This window comes from Penicillium cataractarum, assembly GCF_028827025.1.
Source record: "Penicillium cataractarum strain IBT 29864 chromosome Unknown utg000009l, whole genome shotgun sequence".
Lineage (NCBI taxonomy): Eukaryota > Fungi > Ascomycota > Eurotiomycetes > Eurotiales > Aspergillaceae > Penicillium > Penicillium cataractarum.
In genome coordinates this window covers 2,003,397-2,028,109 of record NW_026622745.1, presented here as the reverse complement: position 1 = coordinate 2,028,109, position 24,713 = coordinate 2,003,397, and the positions used below count along the sequence as shown (strand labels likewise).

At 48.3% G+C, this 24,713-nt stretch overlaps 10 protein-coding genes across 10 annotated transcripts; 7 read left to right on the top strand and 3 right to left on the bottom strand.

The window, feature by feature from the left end:
* Positions 1-2,474: 2,474 nt before the first annotated feature.
* Positions 2,475-3,962, top strand: N7496_011330 (oleate delta-12 desaturase odeA; the record flags this gene model as incomplete). Its single annotated transcript, XM_056704243.1, has 3 exons — positions 2,475-2,886; positions 2,928-3,470; positions 3,553-3,962. 3 exons carry the CDS (start codon positions 2,475-2,477, stop codon positions 3,960-3,962), a joined length of 1,365 nt encoding a protein of 454 aa, XP_056550203.1.
* A 1,502-nt stretch (positions 3,963-5,464) lies between these two features.
* N7496_011329 (PaaI family thioesterase) lies at positions 5,465-6,055 on the top strand (the record flags this gene model as incomplete). Its single annotated transcript, XM_056704242.1, has 1 exon — positions 5,465-6,055. The coding sequence occupies one exon, from the start codon at positions 5,465-5,467 to the stop codon at positions 6,053-6,055; it is 591 nt and encodes a 196-aa protein (XP_056550202.1).
* Positions 6,056-7,384: 1,329 nt separating this feature from the next.
* N7496_011328 (uncharacterized protein) lies at positions 7,385-7,936 on the top strand (the record flags this gene model as incomplete). The annotated part of the gene is made up of 1 exon (XM_056704241.1): positions 7,385-7,936. One exon carries the CDS (start codon positions 7,385-7,387, stop codon positions 7,934-7,936), a length of 552 nt encoding a protein of 183 aa, XP_056550201.1.
* Positions 7,937-8,307: 371 nt separating this feature from the next.
* Positions 8,308-9,108, bottom strand: N7496_011327 (uncharacterized protein; the record flags this gene model as incomplete). The annotated part of the gene is made up of 1 exon (XM_056704240.1): positions 8,308-9,108. One exon carries the CDS (start codon positions 9,106-9,108, stop codon positions 8,308-8,310), a length of 801 nt encoding a protein of 266 aa, XP_056550200.1.
* A 1,999-nt stretch (positions 9,109-11,107) lies between these two features.
* On the top strand, positions 11,108-13,646 carry N7496_011326 (Six-hairpin glycosidase; the record flags this gene model as incomplete). Its single annotated transcript, XM_056704239.1, has 2 exons — positions 11,108-11,178; positions 11,237-13,646. 2 exons carry the CDS (start codon positions 11,108-11,110, stop codon positions 13,644-13,646), a joined length of 2,481 nt encoding a protein of 826 aa, XP_056550199.1.
* A 913-nt stretch (positions 13,647-14,559) lies between these two features.
* On the top strand, positions 14,560-15,873 carry N7496_011325 (uncharacterized protein; the record flags this gene model as incomplete). The annotated part of the gene is made up of 1 exon (XM_056704238.1): positions 14,560-15,873. One exon carries the CDS (start codon positions 14,560-14,562, stop codon positions 15,871-15,873), a length of 1,314 nt encoding a protein of 437 aa, XP_056550198.1.
* A 1,029-nt stretch (positions 15,874-16,902) lies between these two features.
* On the top strand, positions 16,903-18,860 carry N7496_011324 (glycosyltransferase family 2 protein; the record flags this gene model as incomplete). The annotated part of the gene is made up of 3 exons (XM_056704237.1): positions 16,903-17,113; positions 17,170-18,282; positions 18,349-18,860. The coding sequence occupies 3 exons, from the start codon at positions 16,903-16,905 to the stop codon at positions 18,858-18,860; spliced, it is 1,836 nt and encodes a 611-aa protein (XP_056550197.1).
* Positions 18,861-19,024: 164 nt separating this feature from the next.
* N7496_011323 (fungal specific transcription factor domain-containing protein) lies at positions 19,025-20,789 on the bottom strand (the record flags this gene model as incomplete). The annotated part of the gene is made up of 3 exons (XM_056704236.1): positions 19,025-19,596; positions 19,673-19,929; positions 19,978-20,789. Coding segments are annotated over 3 exons (1,641 nt in total), but the record flags the coding sequence as incomplete, so codon positions are not given.
* A 366-nt stretch (positions 20,790-21,155) lies between these two features.
* Positions 21,156-22,031, top strand: N7496_011322 (uncharacterized protein; the record flags this gene model as incomplete). Its single annotated transcript, XM_056704235.1, has 3 exons — positions 21,156-21,388; positions 21,450-21,657; positions 21,744-22,031. Coding segments are annotated over 3 exons (729 nt in total), but the record flags the coding sequence as incomplete, so codon positions are not given.
* A 187-nt stretch (positions 22,032-22,218) lies between these two features.
* On the bottom strand, positions 22,219-24,059 carry N7496_011321 (FAD binding domain protein; the record flags this gene model as incomplete). The annotated part of the gene is made up of 3 exons (XM_056704234.1): positions 22,219-22,404; positions 22,488-23,745; positions 23,794-24,059. The coding sequence occupies 3 exons, from the start codon at positions 24,057-24,059 to the stop codon at positions 22,219-22,221; spliced, it is 1,710 nt and encodes a 569-aa protein (XP_056550194.1).
* Between the last annotated feature and the right edge of the window lie 654 nt (positions 24,060-24,713).

The following is a 24,713-nucleotide window of genomic DNA, read 5'->3' as shown; positions in this document are numbered from 1 at the left end:
GTGTTCCAACATGTGATTGTATACTTGGACCTTTGTATGATTCAAGTTGTCAGCAATGAGTTTACATCATCATAGGATTCGTAGGTATGTAGGTACACTAAGAAAATATAGTAACAGATCTCTTGTGAATTAAATGCCCCTCTTCCTAGCAAATGACTATCACAGGCAATTGTTCATTTTTCTATAGTATTGTGTATATCATCCTCGGCCCTTCCATAGGCTTGTCATGCGTTTTGCAAAAAAAGAACAACCATGACAGGTCGCAAGTGGGGCCATCTGATTGGCGGGGGCGCTCCTCAACAAAACTCAAGCGGGACCCGCTCGCCCAACAAGAGAACTTGGTAGTAGTACATCGTAAATGTAGTACTTACTGAAGGAGTAATACTGTAGTAAGTATGCGGAGTCTCCTCCGTAAGCCGAGCATATCCCGAATTACTTTTCATAGATGGGATACCTTAATTTCTACTTTTTATCTACCGAGGTCGGGATTTGTATAGGGATCTGGAGATTGTATAGAATCATGCCATATTCATTCCCAACATTGTCCTTTAATAATAATCGCTATACAGTGTATACAAATGTACTTGCATTTAATATCCTAGGTACATCATATGTTTACATACTCCGTACCCTTACCTAAACTGCGCCAATGCCTGGGACCGCCCAACAAGCAGCCTATTCACATGCCAGACGCATCCTCCATTCCCTCGCTTTACAACACACTGTAACAAAGGTTATTCAAAACTCATCTACAATACTCCGTACTCCATACAGTAATTCCCATCCCCCTCCTGAGTTTTTACAATTGCCACCCCGATCCCCTCCAAACCCAGCGGGCCGTGAACCCAATCCCACCAATCCCTTCTCAAATCATCGCACGCCTGGCAACGCAACCCACGAAAATGACCCGCCGAGGCCGGTCGATCGACCCCGTAGGGTCCGGGGCCCGCATGTGAAAATTGTTCCCGGTTTCTATCATCCATGGGCGAGATCTGGTATCTGGGTTTACTACTTTATCGCGAGGGGCTGGATGCAGTACGGAGTATATAAGCTTACTTCTGGAGAATGTTGGTTGGATGATTTCATGGCTTGCAATTAGTGTTTTTGTGTTTTGGAGATGGTTATTACTGTTAATTGACTCTCTCTACGTATCTGTATAGATGTACTCCTGCCATGTCAGGTAGTTGTTTTAAGCAGTCGTGAGATTAATCCCTCACCGCCTCCGAAGAAATGCGAAATTTTGAAATTTTGAAAAATTAGAATGTTGGGGCTCCCAAAGGGGACTAGTGCCATATGGGCGGTGGCGTATTTCCTGGCTGAAGAACGACGGGGTTCCGGTAATTTTCATTTGGATGTAGTATAGTCTACCTCTATAGATCTTAGAATGATAATATCTCGTCCTTGCAGAGAGAGGTGTACAAGTCAAAGTAAAAAGGTCATAGTAACAAAGTTTACATTGAAGAATACACAGATGAAGACCCCTGTCTTCAGCCGGCCAAAATCAGATGTTGCAGTCCGCTACGGTGGCGTCGACTAGATCTATCCAATCGATGGACTCGGTCGGGAGGGCCGTGGCCCTTGTCATGCAAGTCGTGAGATCGGCCTACGGCTGGAAGAGGAGTTCATGCAGGACGAAGTATCCGGTGAAAGGCGAACGAGTCAAAGTGGCGGATAAAGAGAAGTCCAAAAGAAGAAAAGGAAAAGTTCAAAATGTGATGGATGGGGCCCAGAGGCGAGTGGAGAAGAGAGAAAGATAGCCACATCTTTAATCCTTTTAGATTGGTTGTTGTAATTTTGTAAATTCTAATACACCCAATAATACATATATACTTGTATGGTGGTGCCAGGGGTAACAACAGGGACCGGGTATTAATGCTAAACTGCAAATTACCCGGCCGAGGGGAAACCATGGAAAGATGGAAACATAACAGACCAACAGTGTAACTGTGGTCCCTTTTTTTGCTTTTTTTCAGTTTTTTTTTTGCCATTCCCATTTGAAAGGGAGAAAGAGCTGATCGCCTTCTTTATCAATCCCTTCAGCTCTCCTCTTCTCTTCTTTACCCCCCCACTCCCTGTGTAACTGGTCAGGTCAAAAAAACTTAGGTGCTAGAAAGAGACAGGACCCATTGAACTGTGAGTTAGCCACTGAACCCGCCAACCTCCACTTCTTGACCCGACGATCAATTGGAAACTGACGGCCCTTTCCCCCGATCCCCACAGGCTTGAGACCCAGCTTGCGGTTTTTTCTTTTCTTTTCTGTTCTGTTCGGTTTTGCAATTCGCAGCTGGCCGTTCCCTTTTTCTTTCCCTTCTCTCCGTTCTTCCCAACATCCTCGCTGTGATTCGTTTCCGTTGGTTCGGTGGGCGCATTATAGTACAGCCGAGGAAAGCTTTTGAAGACCTCGCCATCCACCTGTTATAGAATCCTTTGCGTCTTTTTTTCTTGGGATTGATCATCCATACGTCGTCCTCGCCATGTCGTCGACTGCTCTTCCCAAGCGCGTTGCGCTGCATCGCAACCCCACCACCGACTCGTCGATGCCTTCGTCGGTCTCGGCCTCGCCCTTTGACAGCCCGCGTCAATCGCCCTCGTCGACCTCGCTGTCCTCCATGGCCTCGGACCAGGAGGTCCGGACCAAAATGCTGGACACTTACGGCAACGAGTTCAAGATCCCCGACTTCACCATCAAGCAGATTCGCGATGCCATTCCCGCTCACTGCTTCCACCGCTCCGCCGTCACCAGTTTGTACTATGTCTTCCGCGACATGGCCATTCTGGCCTCCGTCTTTTACCTCTTCCACAACTATGTCACCCCGGAGACTGTTCCCTTCATGCCCGCTCGCGTTGTCCTGTGGACCCTGTATACCGTTATCCAGGGTCTCGTCGGTACCGGTGTCTGGGTCTTGGCCCACGAGTGCGGTCACCAGGCCTTCTCCCCTCCAAGGTCCTGAACGACACTGTCGGCTGGATCTGCCACTCCCTTCTGCTGGTCCCTTACTTCTCGTGGAAGATCTCCCACGGCAAGCACCACAAGGCCACCGGTAACCTTGCCCGCGACATGGTCTTCGTCCCCAAGACCCGCAGCGACTATGCTTCTCGTGTTGGCAAGACCATCGCCGAGCTCAGCGAGCTCGTTGAGGAGACCCCCATTGCCACTGCTACCCACATGATCGGCCAGCAGCTGTTCGGCTGGCTGTTGTACCTGGTTATCAACGTGACTGGCCACAACAACCACGAGAAGCAGCCTGAGGGCCGCGGCAAGGGCAAGAAGAACGGCTGGGGTGGTCGTGTCAACCACTTCGACCCCTCTAGCCCCCTGTACGAGGCCAAGGATGCCAAGCTGATTGCCCTGAGTGACATTGGGCTCCTCCTCACCGGCTCCCTTCTGTACTATATCGGCTCCACCTATGGCTGGCTGAACCTGCTCGTGTGGTACGGTATCCCGTACCTCTGGGTTAACCACTGGCTCGGTAAGTTTTTTCCATCCGATCTGAATACAGTTAGCAAGTTTCGTTCTCCGATGTATCAATCTCACTGACCTTTTTTTTGCAGTTGCCATTACCTTCCTGCAGCACACCGACCCCACCCTCCCCCACTACGAGCCCGAGGTGTGGAACTTTGCCCGTGGCGCCGCTGCCACCATCGACCGTGACTTTGGCTTTGTCGGCCGTCACATCTTCCACGGTATCATCGAGACCCACGTCCTGCACCACTATGTCAGCAACATCCCCTTCTACAACGCCGACGAGGCCAGCGAGGCCATCAAGTCCGTCATGGGTGAGCACTACCGCACCGAGGCCCACACCGGCTGGATCGGCTTCTTCAAGGCCATGTGGACCTCTGCCCGCGCTTGCCAGTGGGTCGAGCCCACTGAGGGTGCTAAGGGTGAGAGCAAGGGTGTTCTCTTCTTCCGTAACACCAACGGCATTGGTGTTCCTCCCACCAAGATTGCCGCTAAATAGACGAAAACGAGACGAGACCAACGCCCCGACCTGCTTCGCATCTGTCGTGTTTTGTTGATTTGGTTTTTTGGGATCTGTTAACCTTCTTCTTTTTTGTGTATACATGTTGCGTGCGCCGCATACACAGTTGTCGTCTGCTTTTTTTTTCTTCTCTGATGAGTTGCCTCTTGCTGAGAATATAGATGAGAGAAGGATGATGCTGTAAAAGGAGTTTTTTCGTTTCAATGTTCAACCCCTTTTTATAATTGGATCTTGCCTTTTGTATGTCTCGTTTATTCGCGGGCTGGACGTGGCTGCGCTGGTCGTACCGAACCTGATAGGGGTTTAATTGTTGAAGATGATCTGGGATGCAGAAAAGGACGGCAATCCGTTGAGTGTCGATGCAGCTTTAGTTGTTAGTTATAGACTCGTCTTTCGGATTTTTTCACCTGCGTTGTTATTAATTTCAAGTGCACTCTGCAAAGCTTGGTTGTCTCAAAATGACTGTCTTATTCAAGGTCTTTTGCATCTCATTCCAGCAAGAATGTTCTCGGTTAGTGTAATTGTCTGCGCCCGTGGAAAGTAGACCACCAGGGCGCTGGCGAGACTGCCGGGGTCATAAAGACCTAGATCATCCTCGTAGGCAACAGCATTAACACAGACGAGTCCTATTCATCAAGGCCATTGAGCAGCTCATTTTAGGAAAAGGGGCAAGAAGGTGCTGGCTGGGGCTGTGAGTGACGAGTCCGGTAGAGGATGTGCTGTTGCAAAAGGTGAGAAAGAGAAAGAGTGTAGATTCCGGCGAGAGAACATTTTTTAATTAACACTGGTCAAATCAAGGCACTCATGTCAAGCCAACACGAGACCCATTCCAGATGTGACGTTAGAAGGTGGGAACAAGGAAACAAGGAATAGGAAACAAGAAACCGTTAGAATCGTGGATCTTGCGGGGTAAAGTAGCCTTCCGTCGAGAGCCGGTCATGGGGCTGAAATACGGTCGGGTCTTTATTGGATGATTTAGGCTGATGTTTACTTTTTGGTGAAAAGTTGAGATTAAAGAGAGTTTATTTCTTGTTAGCATTGGACATTGTGGAGGAGTTCTATATTATGAATGTTATGTCAATTCTAGAATCAGTCCAATACGTTCATGCGATCTTGAAGGGGACTAATAACCGATTGTTCTAATTGTATAACCAAGCAATTAATTAGAGGATCATCGGTAGCTAAGAGCAAGATTGATTAATAGAGCAGATCACTTATCCTCTTAAGCTTGAATGCCTCATATGCTAGTTAAGTTAGTTATTCGTAGATCTTGTGTCAGCAAACGCCTAGATTATTAGCTTCCCGCGGCCAGATTATGAGTTTCCCCGCGCCCCGACAGAAGCCTAGGCACAAATGACACACCCTCGGCATCGTAATCGCCAGTAGTAATTTCTCGAGAAACTACAGACACCCTCTTCTCTATCCCTTTATCTATCAACCCTACAAGATTCTTACCTATTTGAAATTCTTCAACACCCAAAATGGCAACCAACGATCCAACCCCCTTCCAATCCATCCCCTGGGTATCAACTCTCCTACAAGACCCCACCTTCACAACCCTCACTATCCCCTCAAGAACAATCAAACCCTCCACAGAAGACAGCCTCTTCTCAAAAACACTCAACTCAAACACAACCCTATCCGCCTGTCTCAGCCAATACCGCCCACCACCTTCCAACCAGTCTTCCACCCCACAAAATGCCCTCGCCGAAGAACTGCGCATGTTCTTCCTCATCGGGTCCGATCTAAACGGATACCCCGGCATCCTGCACGGTGGTGTCGTTGCCGCACTGCTAGATGAAGTTACCGGCCTCTTGCTATCTTTGAATGGCCATGTAGGCGATGCGTCGACTCGGGAGGCGAAAGATGCGCAGCCGGGTCCGGTCACTGCGTATTTGAATACGAAGTTTTTGCGTCCTGTGCCGACGCCTGGGCCTATTCTTGTACAGGCGAGGATGATTGAGGTTAAGGAGGAGAGGAAGTGGAGGATTGAGGGGAAGATTCGGGATGGGGAGGGGGTGGTTCTTGCTGAGGCTGAGGCGTTGTATATTAGACCGAGGGCTAAGATTTAGATTAGATTGTTAGGGATGATTACAATGGAATACTTGGAAGGATATTTTTCTGGGCCTTTTTGGTTTTGGGGTTATTCTGTTGACTCATAATTTTTAATCTTTGTTTTTGCGAGGTCGTGGTTATAGATCATTTCGATGAGATATGGAACGCACGGTCGAAACGAGCTGCTCAATGCTGATCACATCAAGCCATTTTGATTTTCTGAGGCTAGCACTGTTTTCGATTGCCACTATGTCACTATTGTCTGTTCATATGCTATTTTTATTGAAATTAAAATGTACTTCCCTCCGAACTGAAGGCACATCATCTAGACCCCAGGGACAGTACGGTAGGTTTGGTGTGGCTCGGTTGGATTGGTGGGGAGGGCAATCCCGGCTAGGATATATTAACCCTAGTCTATACGTAGACATAGAGCAATCGGACGATCTAGAGTAAAACTATTCTTATTGCGGTAGATACTGCTCAATTCTTACCATCTATCTCAAAAAAAAAAAAATCTCATCGGTCGCAAGTACGGTACCAAATTCGGACAAGCAAAAATAAAGTTGAGACGTCAGCTACAGGGTTCGAACCTGTGCATCCGAAGATACTTGATGCCCAAACATGGTAGGGTTTCCCCAAAGTTCAAGTCAAGCGCCTTAGACCACTCGGCCAAACTGACATCAACACTTTAGTAACTAAAATTTGGTTACATGAACCATGAAAATAGTCGCCTATCTGGGTAGCATCACTTCCCGACTCTGGTAACTGCACGAAGAGGTCCTTCGATTTTCCTTCTGGCCCAATTGAGCTTAACAACAATCTGTCTTGAGAAATATGTAATATGGTGCTCTTATTTATCATTAGAAACTACCTGTTAAAACAAATCGCTTGGCCGAATTTGCTTAGAAGCCTGGTGAATGCTTCGACGCCCCCAGCACTCATGGGCTGCCTTGCACTGTTCAGACCACCTTGACAAGCGCTACTTTATCTTGTTAAACTTAGACATTCATTTAACTAATCTGAAACAAAGAGAGTAGGTATATAATGGAGTCAAGACAATGACACTCGACTCGGGTTCAAAGAGAACAAAGCCATTCAACGTAACGAGCAACCCGACAATGCAGCTGCATTGTCTAATCTTTCTAAAATATTATCGTCAACCTATTTCAACCACCACGACGCAACTATAAAAGGGGATCTTGCCTCCTCCCATTACAGATCCCTATCCACCACACTTGGTTCCATTCCTCACAATATCCTCATCATCTGCAATCAAAACCCCAGCCTTCAAAACCTTCACCATAAAACACTCACATTCAGTAAGTACCCCGATCCAATCCTCAACAATGGAGAATTACGAAGAAGCTTTCAACTGCAGCCGAGAAAACATCATCAACCGACTCGTGGATTCCATCCACAAGCTCGAGGAGTTCCCCAATCTGTTCAACGAGGTTGCCGCCGACATCCAACTTGCGGCAAGCCTACTCGAGAACAACATCAAGGGCAATGGCAAGCTCGAAGCCTCTCGCCAAGGCAGCGACGTGCCCACTTGCTTTGAAGCTCGGTGTGACATGCTTCGAGACGCCATTAACCGACAGGGCTCATTACTCGCTGGTCGCTCCCACCTTGTCGCCCACACTTGTACCGCGTTGGATTATCTTCGAATTCAGGTTGGTAGACTGACCCTTCGATCGCAGGTGAACGACTCTTATGCAGAGCTGATGGAGGCATCTGCTGCTTCACGGGTGTCTAAGGCAGTGACTCGCCAGCCGTTGAAGAATGAGGTTGAGGAGGGTCAGCTTAAGGAGCTTGAGAAGACTTTTGACATGTTGAACCAGGTGTTCCCTAACTGCAGCTGCAAACAGTGCACTAAGCGCCGGCTTGTTACGCGCTCTTGAAGAATGACTATTATCACAGGTATTTTACTTGTTAGTTGAATTGAAAATTAAACATTACTTGTTTATATATACCCTCGCTCGTAATTGTAGGTCTTCCTCTCCTTGTTTGCTCGCTGTGGTCTGTAAACTCTTGAAGTAACTTCAATCTAGAATGGAAAAAAATTGCTTATTGCGTAATAATTTTAAAGAAAACAGTAGTTTCGCATATCCTTCGTTCGCCGACGAGCCTATCGCGTCGTATCATTCCCTCTAATCTGGGTCGTATACCCGGACGAAAGAACAGTAGCAGTACAAAAAAAAACGAAATTACAGTAGGAAATTAAAACAATGGGATTCCATGTGCATAAGAGTAGACTCATGACTCGAATAATTTAAAGTCCACTTTCTATTCCAAAATGTTGAGCAACTTCAATCAGACCTGAGCCTCCGTCTGGGACCCAAAGATCGACGAACCCCCCTTCTCGGGCTTGTTCAACATCTTTACTATCCCAAGCTTCTTCCAAGGGTCTCTCGATATAAATAGTCTGGAACCCACATTTTCTGGCAGCGTGCAAGTCCTCAAGATGGGCTGCGACCAGACAACATTGCGAATTCTCGAAACCGAATCTGCGAGCAGCACCATTATAGACCTCTGGCGATGGCTTGTAAGCACCGAAATGCTCTGCGCTGGTGATATGCTTGAAAGGCAAGGAATTGTGTCCTTGCAAGTCTTCGAGGAGTTTCACATTGCCGTTGGATAATGTAGACGTCGGAAATTTAGTACCCAGCAACTCAAGGCCTGGCACACTGTCGGGGTATGAGTCAAGTCGGTGCCAAGCCAGTGTCAAATGATCGAGATCGTCCTCATTAAATAAATCCCGGAGTAGCCGTTTGGTGAGGATCTGTTCCAAGGAAATGCGGTTGTGCTCGTCTACGGAGACAAAGGGCTTAGATGTATCGTAATTGTCTCCGAAGTTCATATATGCGCGATGCCACTCCGCAGAGATCTCCTGCCACTTCGAAGTGGACATTTCAGAGACACGTGCTCGCACATCGGAACTCGTATTTCGAGCTTTATCTTGTAGAGCCCTTTGTGCTGTGGCATTCAGCTCGTTCGCGATGCAGCATCTCCATTCAACGATAGTCCCTAAGACATCGAAAAATATCACTGAAGGGACATTATTTTGTGACATCTTTGTCGAAATTTCTCTAAGAGATACGAAAGAGTGAAGGCTTTGCGATGAACTTTAGACTATATCTGAAAGTACAGCACAATCATCGTCAGTCAAAATAGTACTTCAAAGACAAAATATGTAAATTTACCATCAAGTACTGGTATAAACGCTGAGACGATACTATTGCAATGAGATTAGGCTTTCTTAAATATCAACGCCAGAACTTTCACTTTCCCCCATCAACCTCGGGATTTTATTGCTTATGGTTGCATGTGATTGGCAAATGCAAAATCTCATTACGGCTCTCGGGTATCGCGGGTTCGGAATTCGAGGTAAGGGGCCAAAATGAGTCAAATCAATCGGATCGAGTAATGAGACCTCGGCGCCGGCTATCGGCATCCCGTAGAGACAAAGTTGTAGACGACCCTTGGACTGGTCTTGAACACTGCCGCAGAAACTACTGACTATACATAAGTTAAACAAAGCAACTCGCAGTTCTGTTAGCTTCTGCTGCATTGCGCATTTTTTCAGCTCTAGAACAGGCTGGTGCTTAGCCGTAACCAGAGGGATGTCCCATTATAGAGCATCAAGGATGTCAGAAAAGAAACGCTTTTCATAAAACGAGGGCCGGGCCTATGCAGGGTTCTCATTTCAAACGAACCGCATTCCCTAACTTGCGGATGATTGTCCAAGCTGCGTTTTAGAAGTAAATTATGTCGAAAGGATAGTCGTTGGCATCACCTCTCAAGCTCCCTTCATACCGCCACTGTGCAAGCAGGAAGTCCCTATGCAGAGAGTGAATGCTGTGTAATCTCTTGGGGACAATAGTACGTTGGAGATCAACAATTGTCCGGGTTTGACGGATACTGAGGATATTTGGGAGTAAAGAACATCAATTTATTCCGAGTATCTAGCTAAAATTAGCTATCTGTGACAATTTACTACCATAGGTTGAAGATTTTCTGCCGCAAAGGCTTGCCTCCGAGAAACGTACACTTGTCGGCATAAGCGCAACAATCCCTTTCATATCGGGCAAGGAGAATCGTCCTCCAGCACATATTTACCCTCATACTTCTCCACGGTTGGATTCCGAGCCATCGTGCCATCTTTGTGAAAGCAGTGGCCCTAACATGGGTGGGCCAAACTTGTTAGATCCAGATTCTTATGAAAGCACCGCCGATTCAGCAGTCGTCTGTCAGCACTAGTAATATTGAGCCGTGGATTGTCTGCAGGGGCAAGGACCTCCCGATAGATCAAATACCTGATATCTAGTGGGAGTTTGACAAAAAAAGGATTGTTGTGGGCTGCTGATTCTGGCTCCCTTCTTTTCAATGCCCGGTTGTGAGTAGCTGGCAATGGGTCAGGATGATCGCTGCGACGCTTCCGTCTTTGAACATGCTCCTTGTCCTCTTGACGCCGAGAGAAAAGACTGTGGGGCCATTTCATTTCCCCTCACACCATATCTAGTGCTAACATTCTAGAGCCATGAATAATCCATTGAAAGTGTAAGTAATGCCTTGTCGGCAAATCTTGTTTTTTTTTGCTTCTCCACACATCGGCAAGACAGGGCGGCACTTCGGCCTTCTGTGGTGGTTAATCAAGACCCCTAATCTGCTTCTGGGCCCACAGGTCTCAACATCTTGTCTTTCTACTGGGGATGGAAGCTTCATGCCCACAGTCGAAGGCTTAAAAGCTGCGCAACGGCTGGTAGATGGCCTCTTTTACATTTCCGTGAGGGGAACAAGTCACCTTAACCTTAATTAAGCCAATAGCATGATCATTGCACCGAATACCGAGCAGAATATAGGAACCCCGGAAAAGCCGACCCTGACGATGTGGGGTTGCGGGGTATTGCGGGTGTGCCGAACGGCCTCATATCCAATGGAGTCCCTGAATTTTAATAACGAGCTCGGATACTCGTTGAGACACTTCCGAAGAAAGCCCGGGAGATTGAAGGGGAAAATAAATAGCGAACACCGCCGTCACTACAGTGGATTCACAACCCCTATTCACAACCATGCGGGCCCTGGCAACCGGGAAGTTATTTCTTGTGGGCACATTGCTTGCAGTCTGCAATGCATCGACAGAGTAAGTTTCCCATTAGCATCTTAATTCCGTCGATAGCACTAACAAACTTTTGCTACAGCAATTTCCTACCTCAGAGGTACCAATTGGGTACTAAACCGAGCATAACCACTAAGCCGCTCCAAACTGGCCAGTCAGTCACCTTGGATTTCGACAAAAATTCCGTTGTTACTTTGGATTATGGATACGAAGTTGCGGGCTTCCCATACTTTCAAATCTCTGATGTGAAGGGCCCCGTGCAGATTGAAGTCAAGTATACGGAGCAATTTGACGGATTGAACCATGTCTGGGCTGACGGGCCATACTACTTTACCAATGGGCTTTCCAATTCATTCCGAGTCGAGACATTCAACATCACCGAGCCTGGCAAAGTCGAGTCCTACTTTATTCAGGGGGGACAAAGATGGCAGTCTATTAAGGTTTTGACCAAGGGTCACATCACGCTGACTGGGGTTGGATTTGTTCCTACCATCGACCGTGTGGATCTTGATAACCTTCCTTCCACATTCACTTGTTCTAATCCAACATACAATGAGATTTGGAAGCTCGGAGCCAACGCCGTCGCAGCTGCTTGCTTTGATGCTAATTCACAGCCGTCCACTTGGGAGGTTACGGAAGAGGGTGCTTATATCCGCGGCCAGAAACCTGGCCCTGGCGTGAATGGAATGGACTGGACTGACTACACTATGACCTTTTCGTCTAGGATTGTTCGCGGAGGAACTGGCTGGTCTGTTTCTCAGCCTATCTCAGAAAGTGGACTGCTGCTCCTCCTGATTTCTAATCTTCCGGATGAGACGACGTTTGTAAATACGAACAAGACTCTTACTCCACCAAACTCTATCGTTGTTGCCTCTGGATGGGGATTTGTGAATCAAACCACGCTCGACAGCCAGCTCGTCGGAAGTTTCCCTGTCTCTGTTGATATCAAGGAAGGCGAATGGTACAAGATTTCGACCACGCTACTTTCCGGCTCTCAACTTTCTATCGATATTGATGGGACTCCCGTCCTGAACATATCGCTAGCTGACTATGGAGTCTCTGCCCTGAGTGCCGGTGGCTGGGGATTTGGGCCCTACCAAGATCAAATTGCATTGGTGAAAGACGTGACTGTCCACGCAAGTAATGGTACACTTCTCTATGAGAATGGAATGAGATCCTCTTCTATCTTGTCCGAATACGGCGTGCGGCAAAACACCGAGGCTCTGTGCATGGACGGGGCGAAGCGAGACCGATTGGTCTGGCTCGGAGATTTCTTCCACACCTCGAAAGTCCTAACTTCAAGCACATCTCGCTGGGACTACGCTCAAGGAACATTGAACTACCTGCTCGATACCCAGTTGCCAAATGGACTTGTCAGTATTGCCCCGCAGATGGGATACAACACTTCTTCCCTGAAAGAGGTTCTCTACTCCTACTATGGCCTGAATGACTACCAGATCTTGGGAGTCTTATCTTTCACTGGATTTTTCTTGAGAAGTGGCGATCTGGCCTGGGCTAAGAGTGTCTGGCCTTCCATCCAAAGGCAGATTTCGTGGATACTGGGAGAAATCGACAGCAATACACAGCTCGTCAGCTTTAGTGGATTCCTTGGGGATGCAAACGGGACTGCAATTAGCGCCGCGCTCGTGCAAGGGCTGAAAGAGGCCGCTGTGGTGGCTGATGCTTTGGATGACGCAAAGAGCGCACAAACATACCGTGACACTGCCACTAAGATATCAAAAGCCATCAATGAACTCCTCTGGAACGATGAGCTGGGGGTCTATGTGCGCAGTACCTCGTCCAATACCAGTTATGGAGTTGCGGATATCGCTTTCGCAATCAGCTCCGGCGTAGCCAGTGAGGAGCGAGCTGCATCATCCCTGGCTAAAGTCGCCGAGTTGAAGCTTACACCAGGCTATAAGGATGTCTCCACTACCGACTCCTCTTCTGCTGATATTTCTCCGAACACTAACGGCTTCCTCCTGGCAGCGGCTATGGAAGCAAATGACACATCCATTGCCAAGTATCTCTTGGACAACCTCTGGACAGCAATGACAAATGATAAATATAGCAGCGGTGCTTCTTGGGAGTATGTTGCTCAAGATTTGAGCCCTGGACTGAGCTTATTTACATCTCAGAGCCATCCATGGGGTGGCGCACCGACCTATGTTCTTACCGAGCACGTTGCCGGAATTCGTGCAGTTACGCCAGGACATAGGTCTTGGATCATCCAACCTGCGATCTCAGGATTTGATCTTGATTGGGTCGCGGCATCTGTTAAGACTCAGTACGGACAGCTCTCGGTCAAGTGGGAGCTTGGCAATAAAATGTTGACAGTGGATGTCACCGCACCTCGGGGGACGTCCGGCATCCTGAGCCTTCCATCCAGTATCCAGATTAAGGCGATTAAGGTCAACGGACACAAGGTGACTTCAGGGCACAATATTTCGCTGCAGAGCGGATCCTCCGTTGTCACAATCCAATTAGGTTGATCTGGATATGAAGGCTAGGTCAAGTATGGTATGCCTCAATAGAGCTGGCAATGTACATATGCATTTGAATCATTGAGAAATGCTTCCATATAAAGAACCGTCTGTATGGATATTATTGTCCCCATTGTTATTGAAGGCTTAGCTTCGCACAATCGGTACATTTGTAAAATGCTTCGAACTAAAACAAGATTACGGGAAGAACATCTCCACACTTACTGTAGTCTTGCTTTAGTTCCTTAGGTCTCTAGGCAGACACGAATTGTACCAATCTGATGGCGATTAGGGTTTCAGAACGGAGCATGTCCACCGAGTCATCCGAGTTAGTAGTTTTTCGCAGAGCCCGAGGGTGCAGATCTTTGCGCGATGACATACCAACGCGCAATCCACGCTGAATGGTTATCAAAGATATTTAGTTGAAGTCCCTTGTTTTAGGCAGACGGATATGCTTCATTCCAATTTTTACGGGTACTTCTCAAACGAGAGGCTCTATTGCAAGCACGTGGGTCGAACCGTGGCCGCTCTGCCATGGCTCGGACCCTTGGACCCGCGAAGCTTGACTGAGCTTAGCCAACGACCTGAAGGTTCCGAGAAGGCTTCTCTCTGCTATTGCCCATGCAAAGATCCCTTTCACTGATTTTATAGAACTGATCTTCAGGCCCTATGAGCGTATTCAGTCTAGTGCAGTTACACCTGCATCCAGCCATGAATGTCCATGATCCGCTTTGGACCCTTCTTCCACTTCGATGCGAAGCGATGCCCCCACGTGTCTTGCAAGAGTCGCGGACCAATTCACAGTGCAATACACGATGCTATAGTATAAGAAGGGGCTATATTGCCAAGACAACACGCACTTTCCTCGTAGAAAATAATATTTCTCGAAGTTTCAACAGCTGTGGACCTCCGGTCTTCAACAATGAACACCTTCACCAACGCCGTTTCGGCTTTGGCTCTCGCCTCTGCAGCTACTGCTCAGTATGCTCTTCCCGCAAAGGATGTTCCTTTCATCGGTGGAAATGTCTTCAAGAGGAATGACTCGGCCGTCGCCAGCTTTCCCTTCTCCTATACTCCTCCTTTCGAGGCGAACCAGTATGGTGGTTACTACACCTGGTCGGTGAACAACGAGACTGTTAGCGGCACCAACTTCACTGGCTATGGCACTAAGGAGGGTTATCTTCTTCCAGACGGTGCGACTGGCAAGTACCCTTACTTCCAAGTCAGCGAGGGTCATCCCAAGACCATCAGCAAGTCCAAGCTCTTCACCAATTGCCCTGGATCGGGTCAGTGTGAGGGCAGGTTCAAGAAGATCCTCCACATCATTTTTGAGAACGAGGTCTACGACTGGACCATGGGTCAGGCCTACTGGAAGCTGCTCGCTACCCGTGGCAAGCTGCTCACCCGTAGTTATGCTATCACCCACCCATCCCTGCCCAACTATGCTGCTATAGTCGCCGGCGATTTCTTCGGTATGGCCCACGAGGATTTCTATAATGTGAACGCCAGCAGCATTTACGACCTCCTCGATGCCAAGAACGTCTCCTACGGTACTTACGCCGAGTGGTACAATCCCATCGCCACTCACCGTGGCCCGAACGACTGCAACAACTACATCACGAACGGCCCGGTCGACAACACCAACCCCGATTGGTGGTCTCAAGTCTACCGTCGTCTCGACGTCCCAGCTCTGCTGTTCAGCTCTTACACTAGCAGTTACGAGCGCTGCAGCAAGATCTACGGCGCTAACACCACCTTCGCCGATCATGTCATGTCCCACACTCTGCCAGAGTACTCCTACTACGTTCCGGATATGCTTAACAACGCCCACGACCCTACCTCCAACAGCAACTACTTCAACCAGCCGAACACTGGTGGCGAGTGGCTCAACTCCTTCTTGGATTTGTACCTGCCCCATCTCGAAGCTCAAGGCACTCTGGTTGTCGCTACCTTCGACGAAGCTACCTGGTGGAACGACGATGACGCCTCGCCTAACAATGACAACCACATTGCGACTATCCTGTTTGGCGCTGGAGTCACCCCCAACACCACCGACGACAGCTACATCACCTTGTACGGTATGCTGCGAGGTGCCATCCAGAACTTCGGTCTGGGCTCGCTCGGCCGTAACGACACCAACGCTACCAATGGTAACCTCTTCGACCTGGTCGACTCGGCTGACTCCAAGAAAGCTAAATTGTGGGGTGAGGTCCATGGCAATGATGAGAAGCCTTGAGTTTTGTCAATTTGTTAAGGAATTATAACTAACTAAGAGGAGCTCGGCCATTGGGCGAAAAGAGACTAAAGGGGGTAACGTAAGCGGAACTTTCTAGGGACCTTCAAGGGGGTCACACTGGAGAGTAGCGTATTCTTGTCTATATTTAGAATTATCTTTTCTTCTGTGCGTCTAGCGCACTTGCCACTTTAAACAATAGTTTAGGATCGAATTGACAACTTTTCATCCCATCATTAATTGAAAGCTGAGGTAAAAACAACCACTCTATTTCTGTACTATTTTGTGAGGCCCTTTCTATTTCTAACTGAATAGTCATTGTCGAGTGTTCCCGACAGAGAAAATTGACTTAGTTTGAGCTGCAGATCTGATTAGATACTGGTATTTTGCATGCTTGGATTACCCTGCACCCATAAATATTTGGGACTATCTAAGTGAAAGAAGCAACTAAAACAGAAAACTTTGACACATCAACCCCGAGATTCATCTCTTAAAGCCGAGGGCAAGCCCAGCGGTCAAGAAACCTAAAGAACCCCGGAATTTCCACCGCCGGATGCCAAAAGAAAGTTTCATCCCCAGACTCACCCCAAGCTCAATTGCATTCGCCCACCCGATCTTTGCTACCACAAGCCCTGTATTATATCAACCGAAAGAATACAAATAACATGCACCATGTCCTTTACCCCTCCGCTTCACCGTCGGCAGCCGGGACGAGCGGAAGAAGGTTTGGGCACGATCCGACCCAGGACTCCACTCGTGGCGGTATAGCGGCCGTCTGAATGGCTCGAAGCGGCCTCTTGTACAAGCGCACAAACGCCTTCCCCCTATTTTATGTGGCTTTTCGCTTTCCTATCCGGCTTTCTTATGTCGTGGAATTCCTTCTCCGAGACTGGGAGATTTTAAGGCCTCTTTCCATTTAGCCGTGGAAGTGACGGCTGAGATTGCTTAAGCTGATCTCGCTTGGATCTACGACGAAACTACTGCACGTCAGCGAGACTTCGGTACAATCGGTGGAGCGCACAACCCCAGACAATGGCTGCCGATCAGATCTACGATATCCGAGAGCTGCCTGAAGACCCCCGGATTCGCTCAGGGCGCAGATACCGAAATTATCTTTCCTATGTAGCCCAGTCTGCTATTTGGATCGGCAATATCTATGTTACCCTCCGTTTATTGGCAATCTTGCTTTCTCCGCAAACATGGCAGGTCTGGGTGATGTTCCTTGTCGAGGCTGTTTTCTTTGGTGAGTGCCACAATCGAGAAACCGTGAGAGAGATGCATAATTCTGATCAATCCCAGACCTCTCACGAAAAGATCAACACCTAGTCATTGCAGCGTCCAAAGTCAAGGAGAATGGTCCCCGGAAGAGACTACGCGTGCATGGGTCTAAGGATCTTCCCCACGTAGACGTGCTGCTGCCTTGCTGTGGCGAAGACGTGGATGTTATCATGGCCACAGTACGCGCAGCTTGTGCCCTCGATTATCCAGCCTCCTGCTTCCGCGTGAGGGTCCTGGACGATGGGGGATCCGCAGCCTTGAAAGAAGCGGTGTCAGCCCTGCAATCCCAATGGAGTCACGTCTCATATCATTCCCGTGGCAAACAATCCGGGATGGTATTTGCCAAATCAGGCAATCTGAATTACGCCTTGACTACCCTGCAAAGAGAGACTCCGCCCGAATTCTGTGCGATTCTCGATGCGGACTCCGTTCCATGCCCGGATTTCCTCCGGGCAACCCTGCCTCATCTATTGCAAAGTCCAGACGCCGCTCTGGTTTCCACACGTCAATATTTCTCTAACCTGCCAAACGGTGACCCGCTTTCTCAGACTCGGAGTCACTTCTACACGTGCCAAAACGCCGCCTTGGATGTCCTCGGTCTCGCAATCGACGCGGGCTCGGGAGCAGTTTTCCGACGGAGCGCAATCGTGCAAGTTGGTCTATACCCAACATTCTCCTTCTCTGAGGACTGGCAGTTGTCCCAAATCTTGCATGGCAATGGTTGGCGCACGTTCCAAGTTCAAGAGCCTCTGCAGTTTGGTCTGGTCCCAGATTCGCTTACGGGCCACTGCGCCCAGCGAAACCGATGGAATATTGGACACGCGCAGCAGATTCCTGCCATGCTCTCATCCGATTATAAACACTACAAGAAGTCTTTGCGGCGGAGTGTCATCTGGGATGGGTTTGGAATCGTAGCCGGAGAAGTCGAGTGTTTCTTTGGCTTCCTTGCAGTTCCGTTGCTCTTTTTGTCAGGGCAGCTAATCCCGACAACCAACCCTTCTCTCGTCAAGGCTCAGATATTCATGTCTGTCTGTCAAGTCTCAGTCATGTGGATATATGAGTATGTCCAGGCTGCCCTGAATAACTTCCAAAGTGCACCATTTGCTCACCTAGAAAACAAATGGTTGGCTGGCCGTGAGTTCCAAAATCCTTGTATCATTAACTAGAGGGTTTCCAGATCTGACTAACGTTTCACTTTAGCGAACATACTCGCGATATTGCGATTTTATCTTGTCTCCGCCAAGCCTAAGGGATCTTCCTTCGTCACGGGAAGCATTCTCAATACCTGGAACCAACATGCCTTGTCGGCATGCAGGAGAATCTACCTCGATCTCTGGAAGAATGGCGTCTTCTACAATTTGTCATTACTGCTTGCTATCGTCTGGGCTGTTTACTACGCGGCAACGTCCTTGATGGAAAATCAGGAGTACACCATCACTAGCTTGCTGACGAGCGTCGCCTTCCCTCCCTTATTGCATATCTGCTACCTTACGCTGTCGGTCAACTGGGTCCCTGTCGCTTATATCTTGAAGCCCCCTCACTACCCTAACCGTTCCTCGCATCTACCAGCCGAGAACGGGAAATCGGCACCTCACGTGGAAGCCAAACGTGAAGCTACCTCGGAATCTAGATGGCATGCCGTGGACAAGGTGGGCAAGGAAATTTTGCACTTGGGAACCAGGTTGGAGATCCAAGAGCGTCCCGAGCTCTAGGCGGTATCCCTATCCCGGAATTCTTGATAAGCGATAGTCGGTGTCAAAAAATATAGTACATTTCTAATTCAGCCTCTATTCCCAGCCGTCATGCCGTGCCTGCCAGCGCTGCGATGGTATAAAATCCGATAGTATTCTTGCAAACTCATATACTCTCCCGACACTCATGCCATTTCATTTGCCTCCAACCCGTAGAACAGATTATCTTTCAACCACCAGTCCTCCAAGAAAAGAGCATCAAGCTGTGCATTACCCCCTCCCATCCCCGAAAAGTCAATATTTTCAGCCTCGCGTGCTGCCGCACCAACTCCCGCGGGAAGATTTGGCAAACACCATGACTTGAACCTGGTAAATATACCTATAGCCCGTTCAAGAGTTCCGCCGGAACATTGCTCACCAAGATCTGACATTGATTGCTCAATGTTTTTGATAACTTGGTCGATCACTTGGATTACATCGATACTCCCTCTGACCAGATTAAGGTCCCAGACGGGATCATTTAGAGTTGAGAGCTTGTATAGCACGATGATGTAACGAACGAGTTGTGTGAAGACTGGAAATGATATTCCTGGATAGTCGGAGATTGGGATTGTGAGAAAGTTTTCTGTTGCTGATTTGACCGTGTCGAGGCATGAGTAGAGGTATTCGAGGCGTTGGAAACCTGGCGGGCTTTTGCGGGAGAGGACTAGGCCGAAAATGGATAGCTCAGTGTAGAACACTGAGGCAGAAAGTACGCCTATCGAAAGCAAAGGTCAGTAAAACTAAAAACAATAATCAAACACACTTAATAAGCATGCAAAAGGGGGACTTACGGTCCTGCTGCAGCCGTGGCGGCATGCTAGCCTTGACTTCGTCCACTTTCTGCTGGAGAAATCTCAAATAGAAGTCCGGTGGAGCCTTTGTTTCCTCTCTAACACTCTCGACTTCTCCGACAATACGCTGCAGCCTGACTTGGTGGACGAAAATCTCATCGTATGGAGATTCCTTGCTTTGCAATAACGCGTTGATGCAGTCGTCCATGTAAGGCGTCCATTGCATCGGGTCAATATGGCCAAAGTACACAGAAACACTGATAAAGTAAGAATCTGGACTTCTAATTTCGGGAGGAAGAACTCACATTGAGCTAAGGACATAGCACCCTAGGACGGCTCGCCTTTCTTCGAGGGACCGCAGCAGATTTTTAGAGGGAATCACGCATTGGCTGATGGGTAGCATGTTGGACTCTTCCGGCGGAGATTTGTTCAAGCGAAGATCAAATACCAGCGTTGTCGCTAGCTGCGTGAACCTAGCTAGTTGAGCAGGGTTGGAATTGAGGAGTTGATTGTGTCCCCAGGCAAGAAAGATCAAGAGACCGAGAAGTAGGTCAATGTTGATAGTAGGCTCGTTATCAAGGAAAATACGTCGTATCACTTCTTGCTTGATTCTGTCGCCTAGCGCGAGCTTCGTCTGTGTTGATTGAGAAGCTGCAGCTACTAGGCAAAGCCACAAGAAGGGCCGATCTCGGCTTAGTTGATGCGCGTCTGTTTCTGGGGGTATATGTAGAAAAGGGAAATATTTCAGAAGATGGTTTCGGAAATAACTTAGGTGCTGCTCTGGTGAAGTCTCAACGACGACTGTGGAAGCTGATGATGCTGGACCGGTCGATACACCCCATGAGTTTGATGTGCTGGGGTTAGAGATAGGTGGCGATAAATTATTTGTGCCAGGAGATGGGGAGCTCAAAGCTCCACCAGATCCTAATATTGAGACGAGGTTATCGAGTTTACCCTCGAGTTGATCCAGCCGGGCGATCGGATTATTGCGTTGCGCCTGTCGTGCTCGGGATGAATGTCCTGGCAGACAAATCTTTTTTAGGCGATCACATCGCTCACAGGCACCACCGGGTCTCGAAATGCATTTACATTTGGACCTTGCGCATTCTGCGCATGCCTAGATATACATTGATGTCAGTCAGCCTATGGCGGAAGTACTCGGATGATGCAAAGGGAATGCGAACTTTTCCATATAGCTGCATGGTAGCTGGCCTCCGATCTGGGCCCATATCGTACGCGTCGTTAATTTACCGAGTGCTGAATTAGCCTAAATGCGGCATTCATCGCCCGAAGCCGAAGCAAAAGGTGGAAAGAGTCAAAAGGTAGTGAGGTTGGAGACAAGAGCAGGCGGGGATCGTTGAGATGAACTCCGAATCTTTCTTCGGAGTTCGGCACCCGAACGCCGAACAATCATTACCCAGCATAATAAAGCTAACGTAGGTCGACGCCCGATTTGAATTGAGTATATTGTCTTCTTATAGCACAAATCGCAATGAAAATTATAGTCGCAGGAGCAACGGGCCTAGTTGGATCCGAAATCATCCGCCAGTGTCTTGACAATAATGCAGTCACCGAGGTGATTGCATTAGCGAGAAACCCGATTCAAATCGACGAAAACACCAACTCTTCAAAACTTAAAATCTTGCTCATTGAAGATTATGGACACTATCCCGATCATATCAAGGCTGAATTTGTAGGTGCAGATGCTTGTATATGGTAGGTATTGCGAAAAGAAAAGTCAATCCAGAATGACCACCAGTTTAATTCAATATCGCAGGACGGTGGCTGTTACTCCTTTCAGATCAGGGAACTTTGACTTTGATGAAGTTAAGCGAGTATGCCAATCGTGTACTATGACTGGTCTACAGGCGATGTATGAGGCCCAACAAGGTCGCCCTTTTCGATTCATGTACCTTAGCGCGGAGGGAACACCCGACGACACTACCAAGAAGCCCATTTTCATGGGAGACTATCAAATTATGCGGGTAAGTAATCAAAGATCTCAATATTACCTCAAGTATCGAGGCGATGGCGAGGTTTTCTACTCGTGGTGTGCTCACGCAAACATTAGCGCGAAACAGAACTACAAGTGCGAGAGTTCTCCAAGAACCACACGAACATAGAGACGTGTATCGCTCGCCCCGGTGTGGTTACAAATTCTAAGACCTGGGGGAGAGCTGCTCTGGCTTCTATGTTGCAAGTGACCAATTACTTCTGGCGGTTCATTCCCAACGTGAGCCGTAGGGAGCTTGCCGCAGCCGTCTTAAGCCAGGTTTTACATGGATTCAATGGCGAAATGCTTTCAAATGAGGATTTGGGTCGAATTGGGCAAGAATTATTGCGTGCAAAAGAGAGTTGAAACTATCTTTCTGGAGGACACAGGTTGAGATGGAGATTTGTTCAATATAGAATTGTGACCTTGCAGGCCAATAATGTGAAGAGCCGCTTATAGGCAAGATGTTATTAATGAACCTTATCCTATTTTCCTTTGAAGAAGACTCGGACATAGCATTGGCTACTAAGGTCTCTAGTAAGGGCTGTTTTGCTTAAAGTTCGTCGTGGGAAACGACCGGGCACATGCGTCCACAAGACGAGACAGTCCACTCATCAGATCCGACAGCAGTCAGGCCGTAGAAGAGATTATGCGGGTCATACTTGGCTTTAACTTGGCGCAAAGTCTGATAGTTCTTGCCATAAAATGCAGACTTGAAGTCAGGCTGGCGGAAGTCCCCCTAAGAAATATAGGTCAGTACACTGTGCCCAGTTTTTTTCAAAGACCAAATTGGCAAAAAGAAAAGGATAAAGGATAACATACCTCGTTAAGATAAGCACCAGAATCTGGAGCCAATTTCATCAGACTTGGCACAAAGTCGTTGGTCATCTTTTCCTGGGCTGCAACAGTATACTTGAGATCATTCCATTCCCAATCGGTACTCAAAACGACATGTGCAATGGCATCGCGCCACGCAGGAAGGACGGCGTTATGAACATCGCCGCTAATCTGTTTCGACACGTTGATGGCCACTGTAGTGAAGATCCCGCCGTTGCTAATCACACTTCGAATAGATTCGGTCAAGCCAGAGTTATTCTCCTGGACTACCGACCGGGGAATAAGCCAGCCGCCATACTGAGCGACGCCAACCTCAATTGGCGCTTGTTGTGATTTGAACTGAGCAACATAAGAATCAAACTCTTCTGAGTGGTATGTGTACTTGATTCCCAGTTTGTCGAATCCATCACGGACTGGCTGGAACAGACTCTCGAGCTTCTTCAGAGGGATATCAGGCCCTGTCATAGGAGCGATAGTGAAAGAAGTGTTGGTCATAAAGTTGAGACTCATAATACCTTCGTCTACTATTGAGGGAAGGTGAGCATTATATAGCTCAACGGCCTGGAAGAACGTCTCCGTGGAGATCTCGGTAGCAGAAAAGGTAAGGTTCAATCCAGAGACAACACCATCAGGATGCGCTTTGGAAGTCATAGACCAGACAATACCGTAAGTCCCGCCACCTCCGCCAGTAAGTGCCCAGTAGAGATCGGTATTCTGCTCACGGTTGACAACTAGGAATCTTCCAGTACCATCTATAACTTCCCACTCAAGAACCTGATCCGCGCCGAGACCATACCTCGAAGACAAGGCAGAATGCCCGCCCCCTTGACTGTATCCACCGGCCAGTCCAACGCTGGGGCACTCGCCTCCCACTATACGGAGTCCTTGCTTGTGAGCAGCCTCAAATGCTTCAATGCCCTGGACACCGGCTGCAAGTTTAGCAACCCTCCCAGTGTAGTGCGTGTCACTCCAGTCTTTAATCTCGATATCCTTGAGATTATGCATCCAAACAGCGAGAGCGCCTGCGCCCGTAGATTTTCCTTGATAATCATGCCCGGTATTCCGAACGATGAATCGGATGTTGTGCTGTTTTGCAAAATCCAATGTCTTGATAATGTGCTCCGGCTTGGAGACGTTGACTGCGTACTGCACAAGATTCCCGATCGCGCAAGGCTCGGAACTAGGGTAGAAGGGATCGCAGCTGCCGAAATAAGGTGCCATTATCGAACTTGAGGTTTTATAGCTGAATAGTTTAGTACTCAAAATGCGTGGGTTCGTGTCTGCTACTCACTGCTCATCTGGTAAAAGCCATTCATCTTTGAGGAACCCGCACTTTTCCTCATTATAGTTCGGAGCATGGCAGGGGGTACCCAATGGCACGGTCGCTATGAGTCGACCATTGACGGACTGATTGAAAACATCCCACGTAGGCATTGTCGGCCAGCAATCATCGCCTGGCAGACATCGGCAAGACGAGCTCTGTGAAGCTTCAACTGGGAGAGTGATGGCCACGAGGCCAAAGAAGAACCCTCGCTTTATGACTTCTGTTGCCCGCATTGATGATAGTGGCCGCTTGTCTCTTAGTTGCCCAAAAATGTTGAAGAAATCACTCGCAGACTTCGAGCTGCGTTGTATCTTAAGCCTTTATAGGTTCGTCTCGCCCAGTAGTCCAAGTTCGCAAGCCGATCCCGCCTGTGCTTGAAGCTAATGCAAGCTGGGGGCCGCATTGGCTTGGTTTAAATATTGGGAACGGCACCAACTGCCTTTAGTGTGAAGATCATCTTGGCAGCCTTGTCGGACAGCGTGTTTGCGAGGCGAATGGTGGGTCATATTGTGCAACGCGTCGTGGCGAGTTGCATAAGCGTGTTTCAAAAATTGAGAAGAACGAACCTTTTGAGGCATTATTGCCTGAGACGGGAATTATCCAGTAGTGTGCGGTCAAGCTGTCGGGAAAATTCATGAATTCCATGATGCTATGCTGTTTCAGGCGTAGAATCCTTTCGGGGCCATGTTTCCCCGCAAACGTCATTATCCTCCGCCTTCGGGCTAGCAGGACATTAGTGTTAAGGTCGGGGGGACGAAAATCGTGGCACCTAAGGTACCTGTTGATCACGATCGTGCTACATGTATTTCGTATACTACCTTTGGTTCAACTCTGTGTGATCGGTACACTCTCGATACTTGATTCATATCCGACTACTGCCTTGCCTT